Consider the following 21,502-nt stretch of genomic DNA (forward strand, 5'->3'; position numbering starts at 1 on the left):
TAAATGTTAGTCTTTAAGGTGCCACCGCACTCCTCATTGTTTTTGTGGCTACAGACTAACACGGCTACCCCCTGATATTTAACAGTAAGAAGAAACTATCTGGAAGCAGGATATTCCATAACTGTCCATTATGGGCCAATATGCATCTTTCTCATGGACACTGAGAGACAGGATACTGGAGCAGATCAACCACTGGCCTAAGTCATTACAGTGATTCTGATCTGCATGGTATCTAAACAGGCACAAAAGCCCAATCTCTCTCTCTCTCCACTTCCAGGGCTAAGGCTAACTTTGTGCACACACAATCCGTATCAATACCCTCTTGGATATTTCTGCCTGATACAGTGGGGCCCTAAGTAGTCCCATAGCGCTAGGATAGCAACATTGTGGCACTGAGAATCAAACTAACAATAATACTTACCTAGTTGCTTTCTAAGTGCATTGCTGTAGCTACTTGACAATTTTGCTTTATTTTAGAAGCCTGATTTTCTTGTCAATGTACACTCTCTTTAAGGGCAGTATAATCTGTCACTTAAAAAAACCCCACAACTTTGTGCTGTACCTGTGGAAGATATCAGTGCAAAGTACTGCTGTCGTAGTTGGTTGCTCTTCCACTGTTACTCTGTGGGAGGGTGGATCATATTGACTAAATGACTGGGCAAAGAAAGAAGACAGAAGCTTGAGACAATAGTCTGTAACAGAGATCATCGTGTCTCCTTATATAAAAAATGACAGCAATTAAACCCATGCACTTTCATCATAAGAGTCCTTTAATCATAGTCTGGGCATCATTTAGCAAGCTTCTGTTTATCTACAGCAGTAGTCCTCAACCTGCAGCTCAATCAGCACACAGCTGTGGCCCATATGACAACCTCAGGGCTATATAGGTAGTATGTATATTGTGTGGATGCGGCCCACATAACACAGAGAGAGCTGCATATATGGCCCACAATGCTAAATAGGTTGGGAACCACTGCTTACAGCAACAACATATACTACTTCGTTAAAAAACTCATGTTGGACTCAGTTTAAGTTGGTTTTATCTCTAGTACTTTTCAAATGTATATTGGCGCACTCCAAAATAACTTCCTCAAGAAACTACATACTATCATTTTGATTTACAAAGAAATAAGCCAGAAAAACCCTCAAGCTGATAGATATAAATGCATCAAGTTGTTACCTTGTTCACAAATGTTCTGCAACTGTTCCTATGGCAAGACTGGCATTAGCATCTTTGTTATCAACCTCCCCATAACTTGGTGTCCAATAGTAATGCCTTTTAAGGCCATGAGAGAGTTCTGCAAGATATACATGCCCATCCACTTCATACGGATCCACGTCTGTACAATTTGGTTTCAAGCGGCCAGTTTTAATTAAGTCTGAAAATGCCTGAAATGAACAAATGCAAAGGATTTAAATTTAACATTCTTCTAACATGTTCTACCTGCCAGAGGCTTAGAAAGTCCAAAGCAGAACAGTAGAAGATGATGCAGACTGGGTCAGCACTCAATGGCATTTTAATCACTTGTATATTTTTACTGTCCCGTAATTGCTCGGTATGAGAAGACCATGTCACAACTACCATAATTTTACAATAAAATAAAATATAATGAACTACACATCAGTTTTACAAATAGTTGTAGTGAGCATACTAGTTGTATAAAACGAAGATAAGGTGTGGAAAAAGTCAGTGCTATAGAAAACACTTACGACACAGGTGTCCTCATCAAATTTGTTTCCCCAAATATAAATGTAGGAAAGCACCATGTTTGTTTTCATTGAATCCGAAAGAGCAACAAGTCCTTTTCCACTTATATTGTTGCTCACTACTGCTAACCTAATAAACAGAAGAAATAAAACAAAAACAAATTATATACGTAAATTCCAAGCCATTTGATTCCTACCTCATAAGTACGGTATTTGGAACAAATCAGCAACAAAAATGATTTTTATAGCTCAAATCTGTTATTAAGTCCTATATAATTCTAATATTCCTCAAGGCACTTCCGTGATTTGGGTGGCAAAGACTTAGACAATTCATTTCTTCAAAGCAGGTGACCCTATGCTTGGTGGCCAGCTCTCATATTTAGTCTGTTTTGAAGCATGGCCCTGGCTTCTAGCCAAGTTAAACTTTGATCCTGGAGCTGGGAGAGGTATTTTTGTATTGGTGAACCTGAAAGTTTTTCAGAGGCACCTAGCAGACTCTTTGATCTTTACTCCCCAAAACTAATGGCTTCAGGCAACAGCTATGATCAGTGCTTACATCCAGCCAAAGGTATGGTTTTCTGCAAGACACAAAATATATCCTGTAGGAGAGATTAGACAACCTCCTGGTGAACCTGAAATAAACTAAAAAAAGGCTTCAAGAAAATCCTTGTTAAGACCTGAAACAACACACACAGACCCCTATTCTTGCAGTGTGTCACAGTGACTTAAACGGCACTCTGTGCAGCAATTAGGATTTTTGTTTGCAAATCCTAGACAGTCAAGATACTAAAAAGAAGCGAGAACCAGATCTGACCGCCAAATGTTCGTTAGAGTGACTCGAGATGTGAACTGTGAACAAATATAATACAGAGGAAAATACTATCAAATTAATTTTAGATTCATCCATAAGGGGAAAAGAACTTGCTAAAATATCAAAAGTAGGAGAACAAGCAGTAAAAACATTTCCAACAGAAACTACTGTTCTATAACAACGAATAACTTAAACCGGAGCGGGGGGACGGACACACAAGTAAAATGGAAAAAAGTTTAAAGGGCTTTTAGTAGAATTGACCATAGGAAGGGTAAACCAGAAAATTTAGCAGCTTGGAATTGTGCCTGGTGGAGGGAGGAGAGAGTTTGGGACTTTTGCCATGAAGGGAAGTGCTTGGCAGCAGTAGTGTTCCAGGGTTTAGTCACTGAGGTGGTAAAGAGTTTGGCCTCCTTTTGTCAGGGGGATGATCAAATTTAGGGGTCAGAAGCTGGGTAGGGAAACAGCTAGGGCTTTGTCACTGGTGGGAAGGGAGCATCTTCATGTTTTCTCCCTCTCTTGCCTCTCTTCCCTCTGCCCCTAGCCTTTCTTGTTTCTAGCATCCCTCCTCCCAAGAGCGGAGAGTCCATGTGACTTCCCTCCCACAGATTGACCCAGCAGTTCAACCCAGCCAGTCCAGACACTCAGGTTTGCTTTGCTGAGTGGGAAGCATTCCTTGGACTGGTATTTCACTGGTTCTGCCAGAGTCCAGGTGAAGCCATGGGACTGTCATCATCAGTGACCCCAGCTGTCCCCATCCATGTGTGATTTTGGAAACTGTTTGACTTTGCAGTTTGGATCACTAGCGTAAAAAAATGATGTACCAACTCATATACTGCTGTGTCACGTTTTCCGATTTTCCACTAGTTACACCTGCAATCTCTTTTGGGGAGTTTTATCTATACTAACGCTTGAAGAGTCCTGTTGTACAAAGCCAGGGCTTCACTCAGATAGATGGCTCCATCATCTTCTATCCTGTTTGAATTAAGATCTAGGATTTCCAGAGTTTGGTTCCGTTTCAGCAGTTCTCCCAAAAATTTCACACCATCACGAGTTATTTTATTACTGAAAGAGAAATGTTTTTTTTTTAAAGGGGGATACTATTGTGAAACCTGCAGTATTACTTCCTAGGCAAAAAATGCCTCATAGGTTGCTGAATAAACTGTTCTGAAATGTACAGCTGTTGAAGCGATGTACAATACATATACTCGAACTGGATTTTTACTCCAACTGGCAACTATTAACACAAGCTAATAGATTAATGGGATTTTTAGAACCCATTCTAGCAATCCATGTGCAGGCACTTCCAATAGTTGCTGGATAACCGGATCAGGTCCTAAATGTCTTATATTGTATTTTTCCAATTTTGATTTTTTACATCTTCTGTAGAGTGGCATAATTTCACACACTGTCTGATTAGTATGTACTGTAGAGTAAGTGCTCTTTCTTCACTCAAGTGTACAGTACTACAGAATTTAAGGCCACAAGGGACCATCAGATTATCTATAGTCTAACATCCTCTATATCACAGGCCACCAACACTACCCAGCTACCCTACCTCCACACCAAGCCCAACAACAAGAATTAGACGAAAGTATTAAAGCTCTCAGGAGACTAAACTATTGCGTGACAATGGGTAGAAAAGAAGGAGGAACTGAAATGCACTCAGGCCTGAGGCCCCTGCAAGGCAGGAAAATGATTTAATCAGATATAGCTGACCACTTAGGTTGAAGCTTGTAAATTTAGGATTAGACTATGGCATAGCCCTTAAGCAGCAGGGGAGAGGAGAGAGGGAGACCTTTCTTCCCCTCCTTCTGTGGCCAGAGTCATAGCAGAGTTGACCAGTCAGGCTGGGGAGGGTGGCGGATGCTGCACCCCTTAAAGGGGTGTTGTTAATTGCTCCTCGACATACATAGGGGGCATTCCACCTCCCTGAGGCAGAATGTTTTCTGGTGCTCCTTCTGTGGTGGCATGTCTCCCTCACAGCTAAGGCTATGGCTAAATACTAGTTTATCCCTTAATAATGTTGCACTCCCTCCAACTATGGCTTCCACCTCAACTCTCCATCTCACCTAGAAAAATCACATTTTTTCTGGAGGGAAAAGTAGCAATACCATATAATACCCCTCCTGCTGCTACACTGATATTGCATTGTGCACAGTTTTCACCAGCAACAATATACTCTATGTTTGTGTAATTTAAACAAAAACAGAGGGTGAATCTTTTACCAACTGAGGTCAAGATATCGCAGGCTGCGGTTTTCATACAATGCATCACACAGTCGCTCCACACCGAAGTTCTTCATTTCATGTTTGCACAAATGCAGTTCCATAAGACAAGAGTTATTTTTCATCATTAGAGCTGTGTGAACTGTGGTCTCTTCCTAAAAATAAAATCTCAGTTAAACTATAATTTTAACATCAGATCAGTTTTTAGGGTCAAACACCACTCTTTGGTGTTTGGCCCCAAGAACAAGTACAACCTTCCCTGCAGTCAAAGGTAGATGTCAAAGAGCAGAATTTGGCCTTAACTCATTTTCCTTCTGATGTATTACAACTTGATATACAAAAAATCAGGAAACAATTTCTTATCGTGATCACTGGGAAAATAGTGAAAGTTACCAAAATGTGGCTGCAGATTTACAGAACTGTATACCCCTGTAGTGTAAATCTCAGGCAAGTCAATACTCTAACAACTACTAGTTCTCTCATCTACCTTGATCATTTCTTTTCCAAGATTCCATGACACAATGTTTTAGGACTTGATCCAATTCCTATTGACGTCAATGGTGTAACAGAAATAGGTATCAACAATTATTTTATGAAGAGCATTATAGTTAATCCCTTTGAAAGAGGGATTAACTATAGAAAAAACATATATCCTGCCTCTATAAGAGGCAGCGAATTGGTTTCAAAGTTATCACCTTTGGTTAAGACAATAATTTATATGGGGCTTCAGTCAGGTAGACACAATGGAGAAGCCTACAGACCAGAGAGGAGTAACAAATTGGAAGACTCCCATAATCTTCACTGGGTGTTGGATTGGGCCCTTAGTATAGCGTGGTGTTTATTCTGGTCCAGATTTTTTCAAAAGCAGGAGCCTAAAATTAGGCTCCTAAATCCATGGTTAGGCACCTACGGTCTTGTCTACACAGGGAAGTTTTTTCAGTAAAAGCCAAGGTGTGAATTTAAACTGATGTAGTTATACTGTCAGAACCGCCAAATGGACACTTACCTCATTTTAAGAGTGACGTTTCTTTGGTTCTGTTTATGTCACTTAGGAAAGAGTTTAAGCTAAACAAAAAAAGCCACTCTTACTCTGCAATTTCCATTTAGACAACCCCTAAATAAGGGCTGATCATCCAACTGCTTCTATTGAGGTTAAGAACTGAGCACTTTGAAAAGAAGGCTGTTTCTTCATGTGCCTAAATTATGATTCAGGAGCATAACCCTAGGCAAGGAGGTATGACAATCTTGGCCCCTGAGTCTGTCTACAATCTTTTTTCTTGGTGTTCTCTCTTCCTTGGGCAGAAAGACTTAAAAAACAACCCTGGCAGCTCTCACACAAGCATATAAAGAAGCCCCAGAGAGACATACAGTCCAGACCACTATAGGCCTCCATAAAGGTATCAATATTGCTTCTCTGTATGCGTATATCTGTTTAATTGAACTGACCCTACAGTATATACACATACCTCTTGGCTGTACAGTATAGGACGGTTTAGGTTTAGTGCTTTCATTGCTTTGTTATGGCTCATAACTGTTGCTATTGCTATTAGACTTTGTGTACCCTGAAAACAAAAACAGATAAACTTTTTAGAGAAACCTGTTCAATCTATAAATAAAGCAACATACCAAAGATACCATGCCTCCTTACAGGATGTATTTTTAGAAGATCATAAATATCAAATTGACATGAGTTAGAAATACTATTATTTTTAGCTCCATGTGTGTTGGAGATATTCAGTGGTCATCTGCCTCTGCAGTACTGCAATACATACAAACATTTCCTGAAAATACCAGCAGGCAAAGAATGTTAAAAGAATGGAACTGAAATAATTGGCATGAATTACTATGAGACCTGCTGAAAATAAACAGAATCTGATAAATGAGGAGAAGAATTTTTCGTAATGTATGGGGTAAAACTGTTAGTAATACCATGGGTATAGGGGGCAGAGCTCCCCGGGTTCAGGATAGGGTTGTGGAATGCAGGGCTATCAGGGCTAAGGTTAGGGTTCAGGTAGGTGGGCCTCACTGAGCTAGGGTGAGGGTTATGGAGGGGAGTGCTCTCTGGGCTAAGGTTAGGGTTGTGGAGGGCAGGGCTCTCCAGGTGAGGGTTAGGGTTCAGGTGAGTAGGGTTTGGGTTCAGGTGGGTATGGTTCTCCAGGTTAGGGTTCAGGTGGGTAAGCCTTCTTCAGCTAGGACTATGACTGTGGAGGGTAGGCTTCCCAGAGCAAGAGTTAGTGTTCAGGTGCGTATGTCTAAAATGGGCTAGTATTAGGGATGTGGAGCAAAGGTTAGCTTTCAGGTCAGTGGCTCTAGCTGCGCTAGGGTTAGCGTTGTGGAGTGTAGGGTTCCCAGCTAAATTTAGTGGTTAAGAGCGTAGGACTCCTGAGGCTAGGGGTAGGGTTCTGGCGGGTAGGGCTCCAGAGGACAGGCTGTGGATAGGGCTGGGCAGGGCTCCCTAGGCTAGCGTTAGGACTGGGCTTCTTGGTCCAGGGTTAGTGTTCAAGTGAACAGGCCTCTCCGGGCTAAGGTTAGGGCTGTAGAGAGTGGGGCTCCCCGGCTTGGGTTAGGGTAGGTGTTGTGGAAGGTATAACCCTTAGGACAAGGATAGGATGGGTAGGAGGTCACTAAGATAAGGCTGGAATTCAGGTGGGTTGGCCTCTCTGGTTAGGGTTTTGGAGGGTAGAGTTCCCTGTGGTAAGGTGGGGATCGTGGTGTGCACGGCTCCCCAAGCCAAGGGTGAGGAGCAGGGTAGATGAGAACTCACTAAAGCTAACATACTTCTATTAATTAATTCATATTAAGTGGATATGCATCCCATGAAAATTATGAAGTGTATGAATCAGTGAAGTCAAACTAGTGAGGTTCTACTATAGATTCCAGTTCTGATTTTTTATTCCTTTCCCCTCAGTCATACATCTGTAACACGCTGAACTGTCAAAGGAACACTGTCTTTTGACAAGCCGGTTATGCTACTGTTTTTATAATCACATAGCAAAGCAGGAAATGCTCCCTTAAACTGATTTTACTCAAGCATAGAAGTACAATTATTCAAAGCTTCTAAGAGCTGTGTTTATCTGTGGTGACTATATCTTCCCAGTATACATGCTTGTAATATCTTTAATTTTTAAAGGCATTTTCACCTTCCAGTTTGGGAGCACCAGAAATATTAGTAAACTTAAAATGAAACCTCATTCTCCATAGGTTTCTTCACTCAGACAGTACCCTCCACTAGAAACTTTCATTACTTATATTAGCAGCCCTGTTCTCCAGGGAAGAACCCACTGCCGTATACGGATGGCCTGACAACTAGACTGGGTAGTCTGTGACTCCATCTAGGGGAAGCTGGTGGCATCCATGCGCATCCACACAATAGTGCTTTTGACACAATGTGGCTGATAATGAGAGAAGAGCACTTCTTGAAAGGGAGTGCACCTTTCAACGCTTGATACCCCCGCAGAAGCTGCTTTAGAATGAAAAGAGCCCTTAGGAAATAAGGAATCTCTTTCTTACATGAATTACATGAGCTCTGGATGATATGACATATATAACACAAACTGAATCTCTCAAAATATTAGAGAGTACAGTTCTGACACTCTGTACCTCGGGGAAACACCCAGCACCCCCAGGTTCACCCTTGTAAAATGATTGTGTGGTATCCAATGCAAAGTTTGTCATGCTGCGTGTCTTCAGAAGGCTCATGATGCACTGAGCATTGTTGTTACAGTTATGTTACAGTAATGTTATAGGTTATAATTTCATGTATGTAGTTATGAGGCTGAAAAATGTATCCTCATGGCTTAAAATAACCCCAGGCAAAAACTCTCCAAGAACAGGGAGGCAGTTCACACTTCATCAGGGCAGGTATGGGACAAACCCAGCCCAGCCTCACAGAAACAAAGGACACTGGCCTAGGCAGCAGCAAAAGGATCTGTTGGACTCTGGAGTGAGTCACCCCCCTTCCTTTGGCCAGTTTGGGACTCTGATGAGGTAATGCTCACCTGACTCTGAAGGGAGAGCGGGGGGGCAAAGCCAAGAGGGAAGAAAGGACATGATAAAAGGGAGAGACTTTGCCATGCTCTCTCTCTCTCTTCCACCTACATCTACAGACACCACACCAAGCGACTGAAGCGCCGATCAAAGGGGAGAGCCTGGCTGAAGAACAACCAGACAGCCTGTGGTGAGAAGCATCTAAGTTTGTAAGGGCATTGAAAGTGTTAAGATCAGCTTAGAATGTGTTTTGCTTTTATTACATTTGACCAAATCTGACTTGTTATGCTTTGATTTATAATCACTTAAAATGTATCTTTGTAGTTAATAAATCTGTTTGTTTATTCTACCTGAAGCAGTGCGTTTGGTTTGAAGCATGTCAGAGACTCTCCTTGGGATAACAAACCTGGTACATATCAATTTCTTTGTTAAATTGACAAACTCAAACAAGCTTGCAGCATCCAGCGGGCATAACTGGACACTGAAAGACAGAGGTTCCTAGGGTTGTGTTTGGGACCAGAGATATTGGCTAGTGTCATTCAGTTGCACAATCCAAGGGGCAGCTTATGTGCCAGAGGCTGTGCGTGAACAGCCCAGGAGTGGGGGATCTCACAGCAGAGCAGGGTAAGGCTGGCTCCCAGAGTCTAGGATTGGAGAGATCTAGCAGATCACCGGTCCAGATAACACAAGTGGGGAACGTCATAACAGAACAACAGTCAAACTCCTCTAATGGCTCTTTGGGAGTAAAGGAACTGACAGTTAGAGGTTATGATGTACTACATCACATACTCCTATAAACACACTATGCTACAGGCCCTTCCAAGTGCATCTTGCTAGTTGCAACAGGATATTTTGTGATAGTTGAAGATATCACAGTATATAAAACAAGTGGCAACAGATGGCATCTTCCACTAATTTAACCACAGGACCTTTATAATTAGGGTGACCTGATGTCCCGTTTTTAAAGGGACAGTCTTGTTTTTGGGGACTTTTTCTTATACAGGCGCCTATTACCCCCCACCACCTGTCCCGTTTTTTCACAGTTGCTATCTGGTCTCCCTATTTATAATACACTTGAAAGGCTATTAGTTTGCAGTTTAAGTTGATAATTTTACTTTACTCACCAGATCACAGTCTCCAAGATCTAACTTCTCTAAGGTCGAATTAATTTGCAGCATTGAAGCAAAGTACATCCCACCTTTGTTTTCAATTTTGTTGCCAGTCATTCTCAGGTGTAGGAGCGTTTCATTCCTCTAGGCAAGAAAATTTAAAAGGATTTCCCTGAAATGATCTAAGCTGTGATATTATACATTTTACTACAGATTTTTTAATTGTGGCATAAAGACAAAATGTCATCTTCTGTAAGGAATACAGCCAATTGCTAACAGTAACTAAGTAGCTGCCTATCTTTTCACTGGGACTAGCTGCCTGAGTAAAGTCTACCAAGAGCATAAGGATTTGAAAGGGTGGGAGGGCTCTGAATTATTTATGGGTATCTGTGCTTCCACTATAATCTACCAATTTTCATATGTTTATTAAAGAATTCCAGACTGATATTTGTGTCTAAACTGCTTAAAAATAGAGTTAAATCCATTCATCATTATATTTTATTATAATGTCTGTAATTTCACATATTTAGCTAATAGTTGAATTTTTTAATTTAGAAAACTATAAGTTTGCAGGTCTTTCATCTGCCTTTATCACATGAGTAATCAAAGTGCAGACAGTTAAGCTTGTGCACAGATCTTTGCATGATTGGCCTCTTTTTTGGCAAACTAAGGACTTGATCCAAAGTCCACTGAAGTCAAGGAAAATATTCCCATTGACTTCAGTGGGCATTGGATCAGGCCCTAAGCATTTGCAGGATGAGGCCCTAGCTGTAGTGTATACACAATAATTTTCATTTTTTAATTCCTCAGTGCCACTGTAACAGAAATTGTGCTGAAAAATCTATTATGAGCAATTTAAATATGAAATTATAAAAAACACATTTTATAATGCTGATATGTGAGATTATACAGTGATGTCCAAGACAAACTGATGTCAAGGCAAATAATGTCACCATAAAAAAGGAAAATTTAAAAACAAAGACAAAAATAGGCATATAAAAGGCATCTGATAGCAAGTTTCAGAACATAATGGAAAATTAAAAAAAAAATACTTGGCCATGTATGGAATTGTGTGAAATTTTGTCCCATCAAATTTTGATGAAATACATGACATTTTGTTTTATTTTTCAGTTTCATGATTTTCACAAAGAGATATCCAGCTATTTTATAGTTGAAATCAATAAATATCAATGGCTGCAGAGGGCAGTTTTCTCTTCTTCTGAAAGATGATCTAAAAGTAGCAGAGATACAGTCTGTCTTGAGAAGACAAAGCAATCTCTTTGTTACAACAAATACTGGATATAAGGAAAGAAAAGGGGTTTTTCAGATTCACTTTGATGCTGATGTCCATCAGAAGATACAATATCAAATCAGATGCTATTGTCAAAATTACTATAGTATATCGATTAATACTTACATGCAATGCTTTAGCTATCAATTCTGCTCCATTGGTGCAAATATCATTAAACATCAGATTGAGGTAGTGCAGGGTTGAGTTTTCCTACAGTACACAAACAGGAAACCAACGCCAAACTCAGAAATATATTTTACAGAGCATTTTCTCATTTTAAAGAGCTGATGCCTCACACGGGTTTGAAAGACATTTTGTTTAGAAACTGTTTTCTCCATAATTAATATATTGAGCACCAACATTTAAAAACAACACAAAAATGAACACAGCAGCGATTAACCAAAAACTAACAAACATCCTTATTAACCAATGGCCCAGCTTCAAACTGCTACATTTGCATATTCAGTTTTCAATATGCCAAAGGTTTTTGTACCTACAACAAATAACCTCATCACAGAAGATGACAAGGGGCAAATCGGAGGTTTAGGCAAGTGGGGAAGTATTTGTTTAGATAATTGGGGAGGTGTGGGAGGCAGCTTGGGACTGGGGGATACCAGTGCTAAAATGCTACTAAAATGATCATCAATAAAAAAGTTAATACTGTTGATATTTAAATTGTCATCCTTAGGGAAAAGACTGCAATAGTAAATGCCTCAGAGGTACTGTTTCAGGCTGTCAGCAGGCTCAGGAAAGCAATACTGCACCGGTTTACGCTGATCACATTTTCAAGATTTTCTACACAACTATTAGAGCTAGAAGCATAAATTTTCATTTTAAAGTGAAAGTTTAGGTTCAGAGCATGATTCTGAAGCAATGAGCTAACTCCATAGATGTGGAATTGCAGACTACAGGGATTCCTGTATATAGCTTGCTTCTGGCGGGCACTAGAAGCCTATGTTTTTAAGTTTCCATACATACTAAGGATATACATTATGTTTTTGTACATTTCCGTTAATTTTGTCACGCACAATATACTACCAAAATGCTACACAAATGCCTCTTTTGCAGACTGTACTGTAATATTGAAACAACTGCAAAAAGTTTATGATGAATGCAATCTGATATTATAAATTGATGGATCTGGATATGCAAAGCCAAGATTTCTGGAATTTTTCCAAAACAACACATACTGTCACCAATATATTGCACATAAATGTTATCATGGCCAATGAAACCACAAACTTGAGGAAAAAATCAAATATTTTGGCCCAGAGAAAACTACCTGAAGGAATTTTGCAGCATGCTCTGCTCCAACATCAGTTAATACATTATATCTAAGGTCCAGCCCTGAAAGGCAAAGAATACAGAAATAAATAAGACTAACAACACTTATTAATAACTAATTGATCTCCACATGAAAGGTAAGAAGAAAGAACTGTTTCTTGTTTCCAATTTATAAAGAGATATGAAGTAATGAGACGACATACCTGTAACAAATGTGTTATTGCTTAAGATGCAGGCAAGCATTCGAAAATCCTCATCTGTAACTTTCTGTACTGGCACCAAGCGGTTATTTCCAGCTATTTTTAATGTGATCCCTTTTGTCAATCTGTTGTAATGTAGAAATACTTTAAAACATAAGGATGGCAGGAGAAAGAAACACTATACAAAGTATTAGTTCTATATGTATCATGGGATGGAGATGCAATAGTGCTTCCTCCCCACTAGTATATTTATCAGGATTGTGAAATCTGGATCAAAAAAATCCATGGAGAACAATGCTATACTAGCTGTAATTCATAATTGTTCATTTTGACAGCCTGATACACTGTACTGCCACAAGAACCCACTTAGAATTTTAGCAACAAAATGATTCAGGAGATTATTCTGGAATGTTCATTCTCTCCTTTTTCCTTTGTTTTACTCTACCCCATCCTCAATAATTGAGCACAGAAGAAAGCAGCTCTCTTTCCATTTTCTCTACATCATCTTTCCTCAGACCACCCCAAACACACAAAGAAATCTGTCATCTATAGCCAGCACCCTACACTGGAACCTATACACAGTGCCATCAAACAACCACAACCCAGACTCAATCAGGACCCCCCCAACCTGAAAGAAATCTTTCCTGAACCTCCACTTCTGGCCTTCAAATTACCCCCCAACCTCTCCAAGCTCGTCGTCAGAAGCAAGATCTCCACAGACCCGGATACACCAACTCAAAGCAGCATCAGACCCTGCCAGAACAACAGATGCAAAACCTGCAGACGTATCTCCACTGCCACAATGATCAACATACCTTTCAAGATCCATGGGTCCTATACATGCCTATCACAACATGTGGTATATGTCATCCAGTGCACTAAATGCCCAAATAACAATTACGTGAAACCAGGCAGTCACTATGCTCTCAAATGAACTCACTTAGAAAAATGATAAAGGACAAAAACACCCTATCACCTGTGGGTGAACACTTTTCACAAAGTGATCTATATCTGACATATCGGTCCTCATCCTCAAATGAAACCTACTTTCAAAAGATGAGCCTGGGAGCTTAAATTCATTACTCTGCTAGATACCAAAAATCATGGGCTGACCAGAGACAGTGGATTTATGGCTTATTACAACAATCTGTAACCCACTAACCCCTTCTTTTTATCCTATGACTGCAGAGGTGTTAACGGGTCACTTTACCTTGAATAAAGAACAGGAGTACTTGTGGCAGCTTCTAAAGGTTTTCAAACTGTGGGGTGCAAAGAAACGTTCTGAGGGGTGAGCGGCGACGCCAGGCCTGTCTGGGTTGGGGGGGCACATCCAAAAATTGTAACTCAAAGGGGGTGGGGGCTCAGCTCAAATTTGGGTGGCATGCTGAGATGAGTCAGGGTGGAGGTGGCGCTCCCCACCGCCCAAGCCCCGCTGCCTGGGGCTGGCCCAAGGTGAGACAGGCAGTGGAGGTGACACTCCCTCCCCAAGCCCTGCCAGTTGGGGCTGGCCTGAGCTGCCTGGCGTCGCCGCTCACACCTCCCTCTCCCCCCACACGAACATTCCTCCAGGGCATGCTCCAGTTTGAGAACCTCTGTACTAAATAAAATGCATTGTCCACCATTACAGGATTTTTCTCACATACCTGTTGACGAGAGCTTGCGTGGTTTGGAAACTACTGCCCTATATGTTTTGTACTTTTTGAGTTTTCTGCCTGGAAGGAATATGCAGCTACAGACTTTTGCCAAGCTGTTGTCAACTTGAATTAAACCAGAACTCCTGCAATAAAATCTAAACCCAAAAAAGGGGATTTGTGTTTAAACCAGAGAACTGTCCTTTTTCATCATTCCATTCCTGGTCCTGTTACGCTGTCCAAAGCTTTCAGAAGTATTTAAAATATGCTATTTATTATTTCCTTACGTTATATCTGCTTTCTCAGCTTCTTCAAGCATGTGGGCTATGAAAGGGTTTTCTGGCTGGCTCGACTCTTGGCAGGCTTGCAAATACTGTTTATGGAGACTTAGACGAGTTGACATGACAGCTTAAAAATAAAAACAATTTAGTAGACAGTTTTATGCATTTCTAACGTGCCCATCATATAGAATCTGGGGCCCCTACAAAATTGAAAGACAGCAGTAAGTCAAAGCACGCTATAGACTTTTAGTGTCCTGTAGGAGTTTCCATATGACTAGTTAGTACATGGCAGGCTAGAGCACTGTAGATTTACACTATTTCCCACGCACTAACTCTCCATACAGACAAGCCCAGAGTGATCTTTAGTGTTAACACCAGGTAAGAGTGTGTGTTGCAATAATGCAGTCTGGAGAATTCACATGCATGAATCTCTGTAATGAGGCCATAACAGAGGGGAATAGTTCAACCACTTAGCCATTTCTAGATGGAAAAAATGCATTTCAGGCTACTCCTTTTTGAGCATCTAGGACAAGTATTAGGATCTGGGACTATGAACCATCTAGACTTTTTGGCCATGTCTACACTACAAACTTTGGTCAACGCAAGCATAAAGCTGCCACGGTTAGTATTTTGGCTCCTTGCGTCAGTGCTCTGCATATTCACCAGGAGTGCTTGTGTTGATGCACAGCAATGCACCGTGCATAGGTATTCCAGTGTGCGACTCACCATCATCCAGCACACTGTCTTTTGGGAAATACTAGCAATGCCTGGTGGGGCAGGAATACCCTGGGAGAAAGGGGTCAAGTTCTCATCATGCATCTTTCTCTATCCCATAATGTCATCCATACCCCTTCATTTTGGTGCCTTTTAAAAAAAATCCTACACAACTGCACAGTATTTCTCACTGTCTGCCATCTCTGAAGTATGGAGCCCACAAAGCTCTACACTTTTGTCACAAGCATTGTGAACACAAGGATGTATGATCCTCTGATATTTGCAGAGCTTCAAGAAGAACTGCAGCAGCAGAGGATATAAACATTTATTGGAGGACAGATTATTGTGGGACATAGCGAGAACCAATTCAATGTTGTTGGTGGAGTTCACGGAGCAGCTGCAGACGGTGGAATGCTGCTTCTGAGCCCGAGAAACAAACACTGGCTGGTGGGATCATATCATAATGCAGATTTGGGAAGACAAGGCTTGGCCGCAGAATTTTCTGATGTGAAAGGCCACACTCCTGGATCTGTATGCTGAATCCCCAGCCCTCCAGCACAGAGACACCAGAATTAGAGCTGCATGGACAGTTGAGAAGTGAGTGGCGATCGCACTGTGGAAATTTGTAACACCAAATTGATTGCTACCAGTCAGTGGGAAATTATTTTGGAGTTGGAAAATCCACCGTGGGGGCAGCTGTCATGCAAGTGTCATGCTACGCAGGACTGGACTCTTGGTAATGTGCAAGACATAGTGGATGGATTTGCATCAGTGCAGTTCATGAACTGTTGTGGGGTGATAGATGGCAGGTATATCCCTATTTTTGCACCAGCCCATCTTGCCACAGACTACATCAACGAAAAGGCTTTTCTATGGTAATACAAGCATTGGGGGCTCACCGGAGATACTTCCCCATATCAGTACTGGCTGGTCAGGGAAGATGCACGACGCTTACTTCTTTAAGAACAGAGGACTGTTCAGAAAGCTGCAACCAAGGACATTCTTTCCTGACCAGCAGATTAGCACTGCCGATGCTGAAATGGCAATAGTGATCCCGGGGGACCCAGCCTACTGCTTGCTTATGAAGCCAGCCATCTCAACAGCACCAACGAAAGGTTCAACTACCAGCTCAGCAGGTGCAGAATGACAGTTGAATGTGCTTGTGTTAGATTGAGGGGAATCTGGCCGTGTTTACTGTCATGATTGGATCTCAGTAAGAAAAACACTGCAAATGGTTGTAGCTGCCAGTCATATCCTGCAGAATATCTGTGAGGCAAAGGGGGAAAAGTTGCCACAAGGGTGGAGGTGGAGTGGCTGTCTGCTGAATCTGAACAGCCAGACATAACAGCTATTAGAAGAGCTCAACATGGAGCTATGCAACTGAAGGAGGCCTTGAAAGAGCCCTTTAACAGTTAGCCACAGTACTGTAATGTGGTGTCGTGGACTGTGCTCTCTACCTGGTCCTGAAGTTTTGGGGGCTGCAGGGTACTGTGTGGTGGTTGATGTACATTTATGAATGTAACTGTCTGTTAATGCACCTATTAATATGCAGTGCTAGCTGTAAGTTTATAATTATTACACTATGTTTGTCACTGATCCTATGAGTTCTGTCGTCCTGTACAATAACAAGTAGTGGGTGCTTTCAGTAGTTCTAGACATTCTGTAGCATATGTTGTGAAGTAATAAAAATGCCCCAAAATAGAATATGATTGCATCCTGAAACTAGTGCAAAAAAAACCTATGTGCAATTAAAAAACAAACACAATAAAAAATTCTGAAATAAATTAACAGAACTTACAAGGGGAAAGAATGTTCATGTCCATTTCAGTCAATTTTGCCTACACAAACCAGCAAACAGCAACCGGGTCAGTTTATGTTAAGCTGTTCTTACTGTTTTCTAGCATGGAGTGGGAGCCATAGATGCCACATGGAAAGTTGGGGGCCTAGGGAGGTGCTAACATGGAGTTCTCCATTGACTGCTGGGACTCCTGGGCCTTTCTCCATGCTGTCGGAAATATTCACCCGTCAGCCCCTCTGCTCACAGTCCGAAGCGGCACTGTCTTGAGAACATATTCTCCTGAGTCGTCTTCTTTTTCCTCCTTATCCAGGTCAGGCTTTCAACAGGTGTGGAGGGGGACCCCTCCAGGCCACAACCACAGAAGACACAGAAAAAATTCAGAGTGGTATCGTTGTATTTATAAAGTGAAAGTTAAGTTTCAGAACTCCCTTCCTTTGCTCTCCTAAAGTTTTAAACAAGACATGCTTATTGACACTTCAGCTCCAGAATGCCTGTGCACAGCACGGCTCTCCAGTTCCAGCCATGGTGAGTATGGCCCAGCAGGGGCACGGGGTAAATGAGGAGAGAATTGTTCTGTAGGATGAAACAATAAAATGTTGGCCCCCATCTCCATGGGTACGAATGTAGGGCAACGGTACTGAGTACTGGCACTATTTTCCACAGGCAGTGGTGATTTTAGCTGGTCTCTTGCTTCTGAGGGTAACAAAGGAACAGAGAGCTCAGCTGCTGCAGACATCCCAAAGCCACTTGGCCCCATATGCTGCTAGCCTATGTACTGCTATGGTGCCTGCCGAAGTCATTGCGGACTGGCATGGGAAAGTGTCCTATCGCAGAGGAAGAAATAAGACTGCCATCCCTAGAAAGCTTTGGGAGAGGATTGCGGAGTATAAAAGTTTCATTGAGATCTCTCAGGAGGGTTCAAGGGACATCCCTGTGTACATAAACAAACTGTTCTGCATGGCCTCCCTTGCCTGACTCTACAAAGAAATGAAAACCAGATAACTCTACCTCTGTTTGATGTACCGCTACCTCTTCTATGAGTAAATTAATGTAAAGTCAATACCTGCTTCCTGATGCATTGGGTCAGGCACCATCTGTACATTTAATCACTGTAATGGGAACTGCATTCACACATCTACCCAAGGTTCCTTTCCCTACTCGCCCGAGCTCTGCTGATGGGGCTGACTAGACGGTGGTGAAGCCTCAAACAGGTCCTGGCTCGCAGCATAGTTGGACACCCCTGAGTGCATGCCCCCCATCCTCCTCCTCACTGTTCACAGCAGGGATCTGTCTCTCAGGCTCCTCGGCAAGTATGGCATGCAGCTCATTGTAACAGCAGCAGGTCCGCAGCTCAGCACTAGATCAACTGTTGGGCCCCCTGGCCTTCTGGTGTGCCTCCTGCAGTTCCTTAGCTTTCACACGTCATCGCTGCTGATTCCTATCGTACCCCTTCACCTGCATCCCCCATGTAATCTGTCACATTTTTATGGCTGTTCCATGCCTGCACAGTCTTTTTTCCCCACAGGCCAAGGAGATCTGATACCTCTTTGTCTATTCCACGCAGGAGTGTGTCTGGAGCATGTAGCCGGCATGGTCGGTTTGGCAGTTGCACACAACAATGTGCATGGTGTGTCCACAAGCTGGGCAATCAGGAAAAGGCATTTCAAAAACATGTGGTTTTTAGTGAGGGTGGGTGGGTAGCTTCGGATCTCTGTGACCCATGGGCAGCAGAGTTCACACTACTGACCAAAGCAGTGAGTTTCAGGCATTGTGGGACAGCTGCTAGAGGACTGTTAGGGTCAATATAGAACAGACGGTGTCTACACTGCACTCCATCACCACAGTACATTCACCATGGCTCAGTGCCATTTGGGGAGATGGTGTTACTGCATCGCTGTATCAGCAGGAGACAAATTTGAGTGTAGACTCATGCAAAACTAGGTTGACGCAAGGCGACTTATGTCAACCTAACTTTGTAGTATAGACCAGGCCTGAGAGGCAGATACTCAGAGAGTGAAATCAAAATTCCTCAAAACAATTCCCCCTGCTGATATACATTATTTCAATCCTACCTGTAGTGAGTTTGAGATGTGAACTTTTAAAATAACAATTAAAAATAACGGCAACTCTTTTGACAAATAAACAACAGAGCAATTCTGCCCCTTTGGGCTGAGGTTCAACAGTCAGCAGTTCTGATTGGAGATGGAATCAATCTTTCTAACTTGGGGAAAAAAAACAAAAAACTACCACCTTGGTAGAAAGACTCTAGACTTTGCACTTTTAATCAATATTCAAAATCAGACAAATGACAGAGTAATACAGATGAAAGACAAAACAACCACTAAGCATCCCTCATCCAGTTTAGGGTTATATTTTGTCCTTGTATATGTACATATGTATTCATACACTTCCCTAGCACTCCACACAGGTCCTTGTCTTCACTGGGGGGAAAAAAGATGTGTTCCTACCTCGAACTAAAACCCTAGTGAAGACAAGGCAGTTTGGAGTTTTTACATAAGTTAACAGTTTGGCCTGTTAAAAGCTGTGTATCAGACCTTGAAGACAAGGCCCTAACTCACACAGGGGCAAATGCAGACAAGCCCATAGAATCAGGAACCACTCCTCTGCTCTACTGCACTGAACAAATCTTGGATGCTTGAGAGAATATTCCCATAATGTTTACTATAGGATTCTACGTATAGGGTATGTCTACACTGCAGCTGGAAGCTACCCTCCCAGCCCAGGTAGACAAACTCATGCTAGTTGGGTTTGAACTAGCATGTAAAAATAGCAGCGTGGATGGCCCTGGTGGAGACGCAGGCTAGCCACCCTAGCTCAGATCCAGGGGGTCGGGAGTGCTTGAGAGCCCAAGCCACAAGTTCCACACTGATATTTTTAGTGCAATAGCTCAAGCCTGACTAGCACAAGTCTGTCTGCCTGCTCCCAGCTGCCGTGTAGACATACCCCTATGTTCCTCCATGGCAAAATAACAAGCCCACGTCTGTGAGTACTGAATTTTTTACTAAGCAAAACCGAGAGAGATTTCACTGTTGCAATATACTTGATCATCTTTAATCTACTTTTAAATTAGAACTATAGTCTCAAAGGCCTGTATCTTATATTGATATTTCCTTAAATAATAAATAATGTGTGTCAATATGCAGCAGTGGAGAATTTCAACACAAATTAAATATTAACTTATGGTATAACTTTTCTAGCAATAAAGTTACCTTCAGAGGTGTGAGCTGTCATTTCCCAAAAATCACACTGTATTCTAGGTGCTCTCACTGATAACTCTGAGGTCACACTACGGGGGAAAAACAGCCTAATATTAAAAAAAAAATCCCCTTTTATATATATATATACACACACACACACACACCCCTATTTGGCAAACAAGCAACTCTTACTAGGCAATTACAAGTGGATATTTCAAACATTAACTATATTCCTCACAGGTTTTAGTTTCTAATAAGCTTTTTAAAATCAGGCACAGCAAAGCACGCCTCACCCGTTAGGGGCCCGATCCAGCCGAGCGTGCATCGAGGCACCTCCATTATACCCACTAGTAAGTGCTGCTGGCAGAATGGGGCTCTGGGCTAAGTTCCTTCCAAGCCTTGCCCCACATGGCCAGTCTCTCCCCCAGCACGGAATGGGGGGCGGCAGATCTGATCACGCCCAGAGACACCATGGAGAATATCCCCCCTTGCAGGGTCACCGGGGGGCAAGTGGGGCAATTTGCCCCAAGCCCCAGAGGGGCCCCCAGGAGAATATAGCATTCTATGGTATTGCAACTTTTTTTTATGGAAGGGGCCCCTGAAATTGCTTTGCCCCAGGCCCCCCCAATCCTCTGGGCGGCCCTGCCCGCGTGTGCACCCTACACGCCGGGGTCTCCCACAAAACGCGGCGGCGTCACCGTGCCTCCTGCCCCGCTCCAGGCTGGGGTCTCCATGGCCGGCGGGCCCCTGCGCTCTGAATGCCTGGGGCTCCCCGGGGCTGGGGGGTCAGAGTCCGGGGGCCCAGGCGGCAGCCCCCTCCCCGTGGCGGCTACCTGCGGCCGTTGCCATGGGGGTTCCCTAGCGCTGCCCTGGCCGCGAGCTCAGGTCCCCGGCCGTGGTTGCCATGGAGACACCGACCGCACGCGCTTCTCTTGCCGCCCGTGGGTTCTCCAGTGCGCCTGCGTTCCCTCATCCCACTCAGCGAGCGCCCCGGGTAAGGGACGACCCTCGCCCCTCACGGGGCATTGCTAGGGAAGGAGCTGAGCTTGCACCTGGTCGAGAGTCACCCCCACGCAAGGGTGACTCCGAACCCCCGCGGTTGCTGGTGCGGAGACCTCCTTATGCCAGCAAAGCCCCTCGCTTGCGAGACATGACATGCATTGGCTTGGGTATCCCCTGAGAGCCAGAAAACTGGGGACCCCTCCCAGTGAATGCATTGAACAGGAGTGCTCTGCAACGGGGTGAA

General features: G+C 42.9%; 1 protein-coding gene across 1 annotated transcript; it reads right to left on the bottom strand.

The window, feature by feature from the left end:
* Positions 1 to 1,185: 1,185 nt before the first annotated feature.
* On the bottom strand, positions 1,186 to 21,229 carry LRRC34 (leucine rich repeat containing 34). Its single transcript, XM_024209508.2, has 12 exons — positions 21,090 to 21,229; positions 20,269 to 20,363; positions 14,533 to 14,653; positions 12,618 to 12,739; positions 12,413 to 12,477; positions 11,257 to 11,340; positions 9,855 to 9,983; positions 6,210 to 6,305; positions 4,744 to 4,898; positions 3,425 to 3,580; positions 1,711 to 1,837; positions 1,186 to 1,389 (listed from the first exon to the last, which is right to left on the bottom strand). Exons 1-12 carry the CDS (start codon positions 21,227 to 21,229, stop codon positions 1,186 to 1,188), a joined length of 1,494 nt encoding a protein of 497 aa, XP_024065276.2.
* Between the last annotated feature and the right edge of the window lie 273 nt (positions 21,230 to 21,502).

This window comes from Terrapene carolina, unplaced genomic scaffold (assembly GCF_002925995.2).
Source record: "Terrapene carolina triunguis isolate 2854851 unplaced genomic scaffold, T_m_triunguis-2.0 Scaffold88, whole genome shotgun sequence".
In the NCBI taxonomy this organism is placed as follows: domain Eukaryota; kingdom Metazoa; phylum Chordata; order Testudines; family Emydidae; genus Terrapene; species Terrapene triunguis.

Bases quoted from the DNA above. Each gene is read 5' to 3' on its own strand.
- LRRC34 (XM_024209508.2), bottom strand. From the start codon at position 21,229: ATGAGGGAACGCAGGCGCACTGGAGAACCCACGGGCGGCAAGAGAAGC. The intron at 20,364-21,089 runs GTAGCCGCCACG...TTTTAATATTAG, and splicing joins CCCCATGGCAACGGCCGCAG to GCTGTTTTTCCCCCGTAGTG. The intron at 11,341-12,412 runs GTAGTTTTCTCT...TGTGTACTGTAG, and splicing joins ATGCTGCAAAATTCCTTCAG to GAAAACTCAACCCTGCACTA.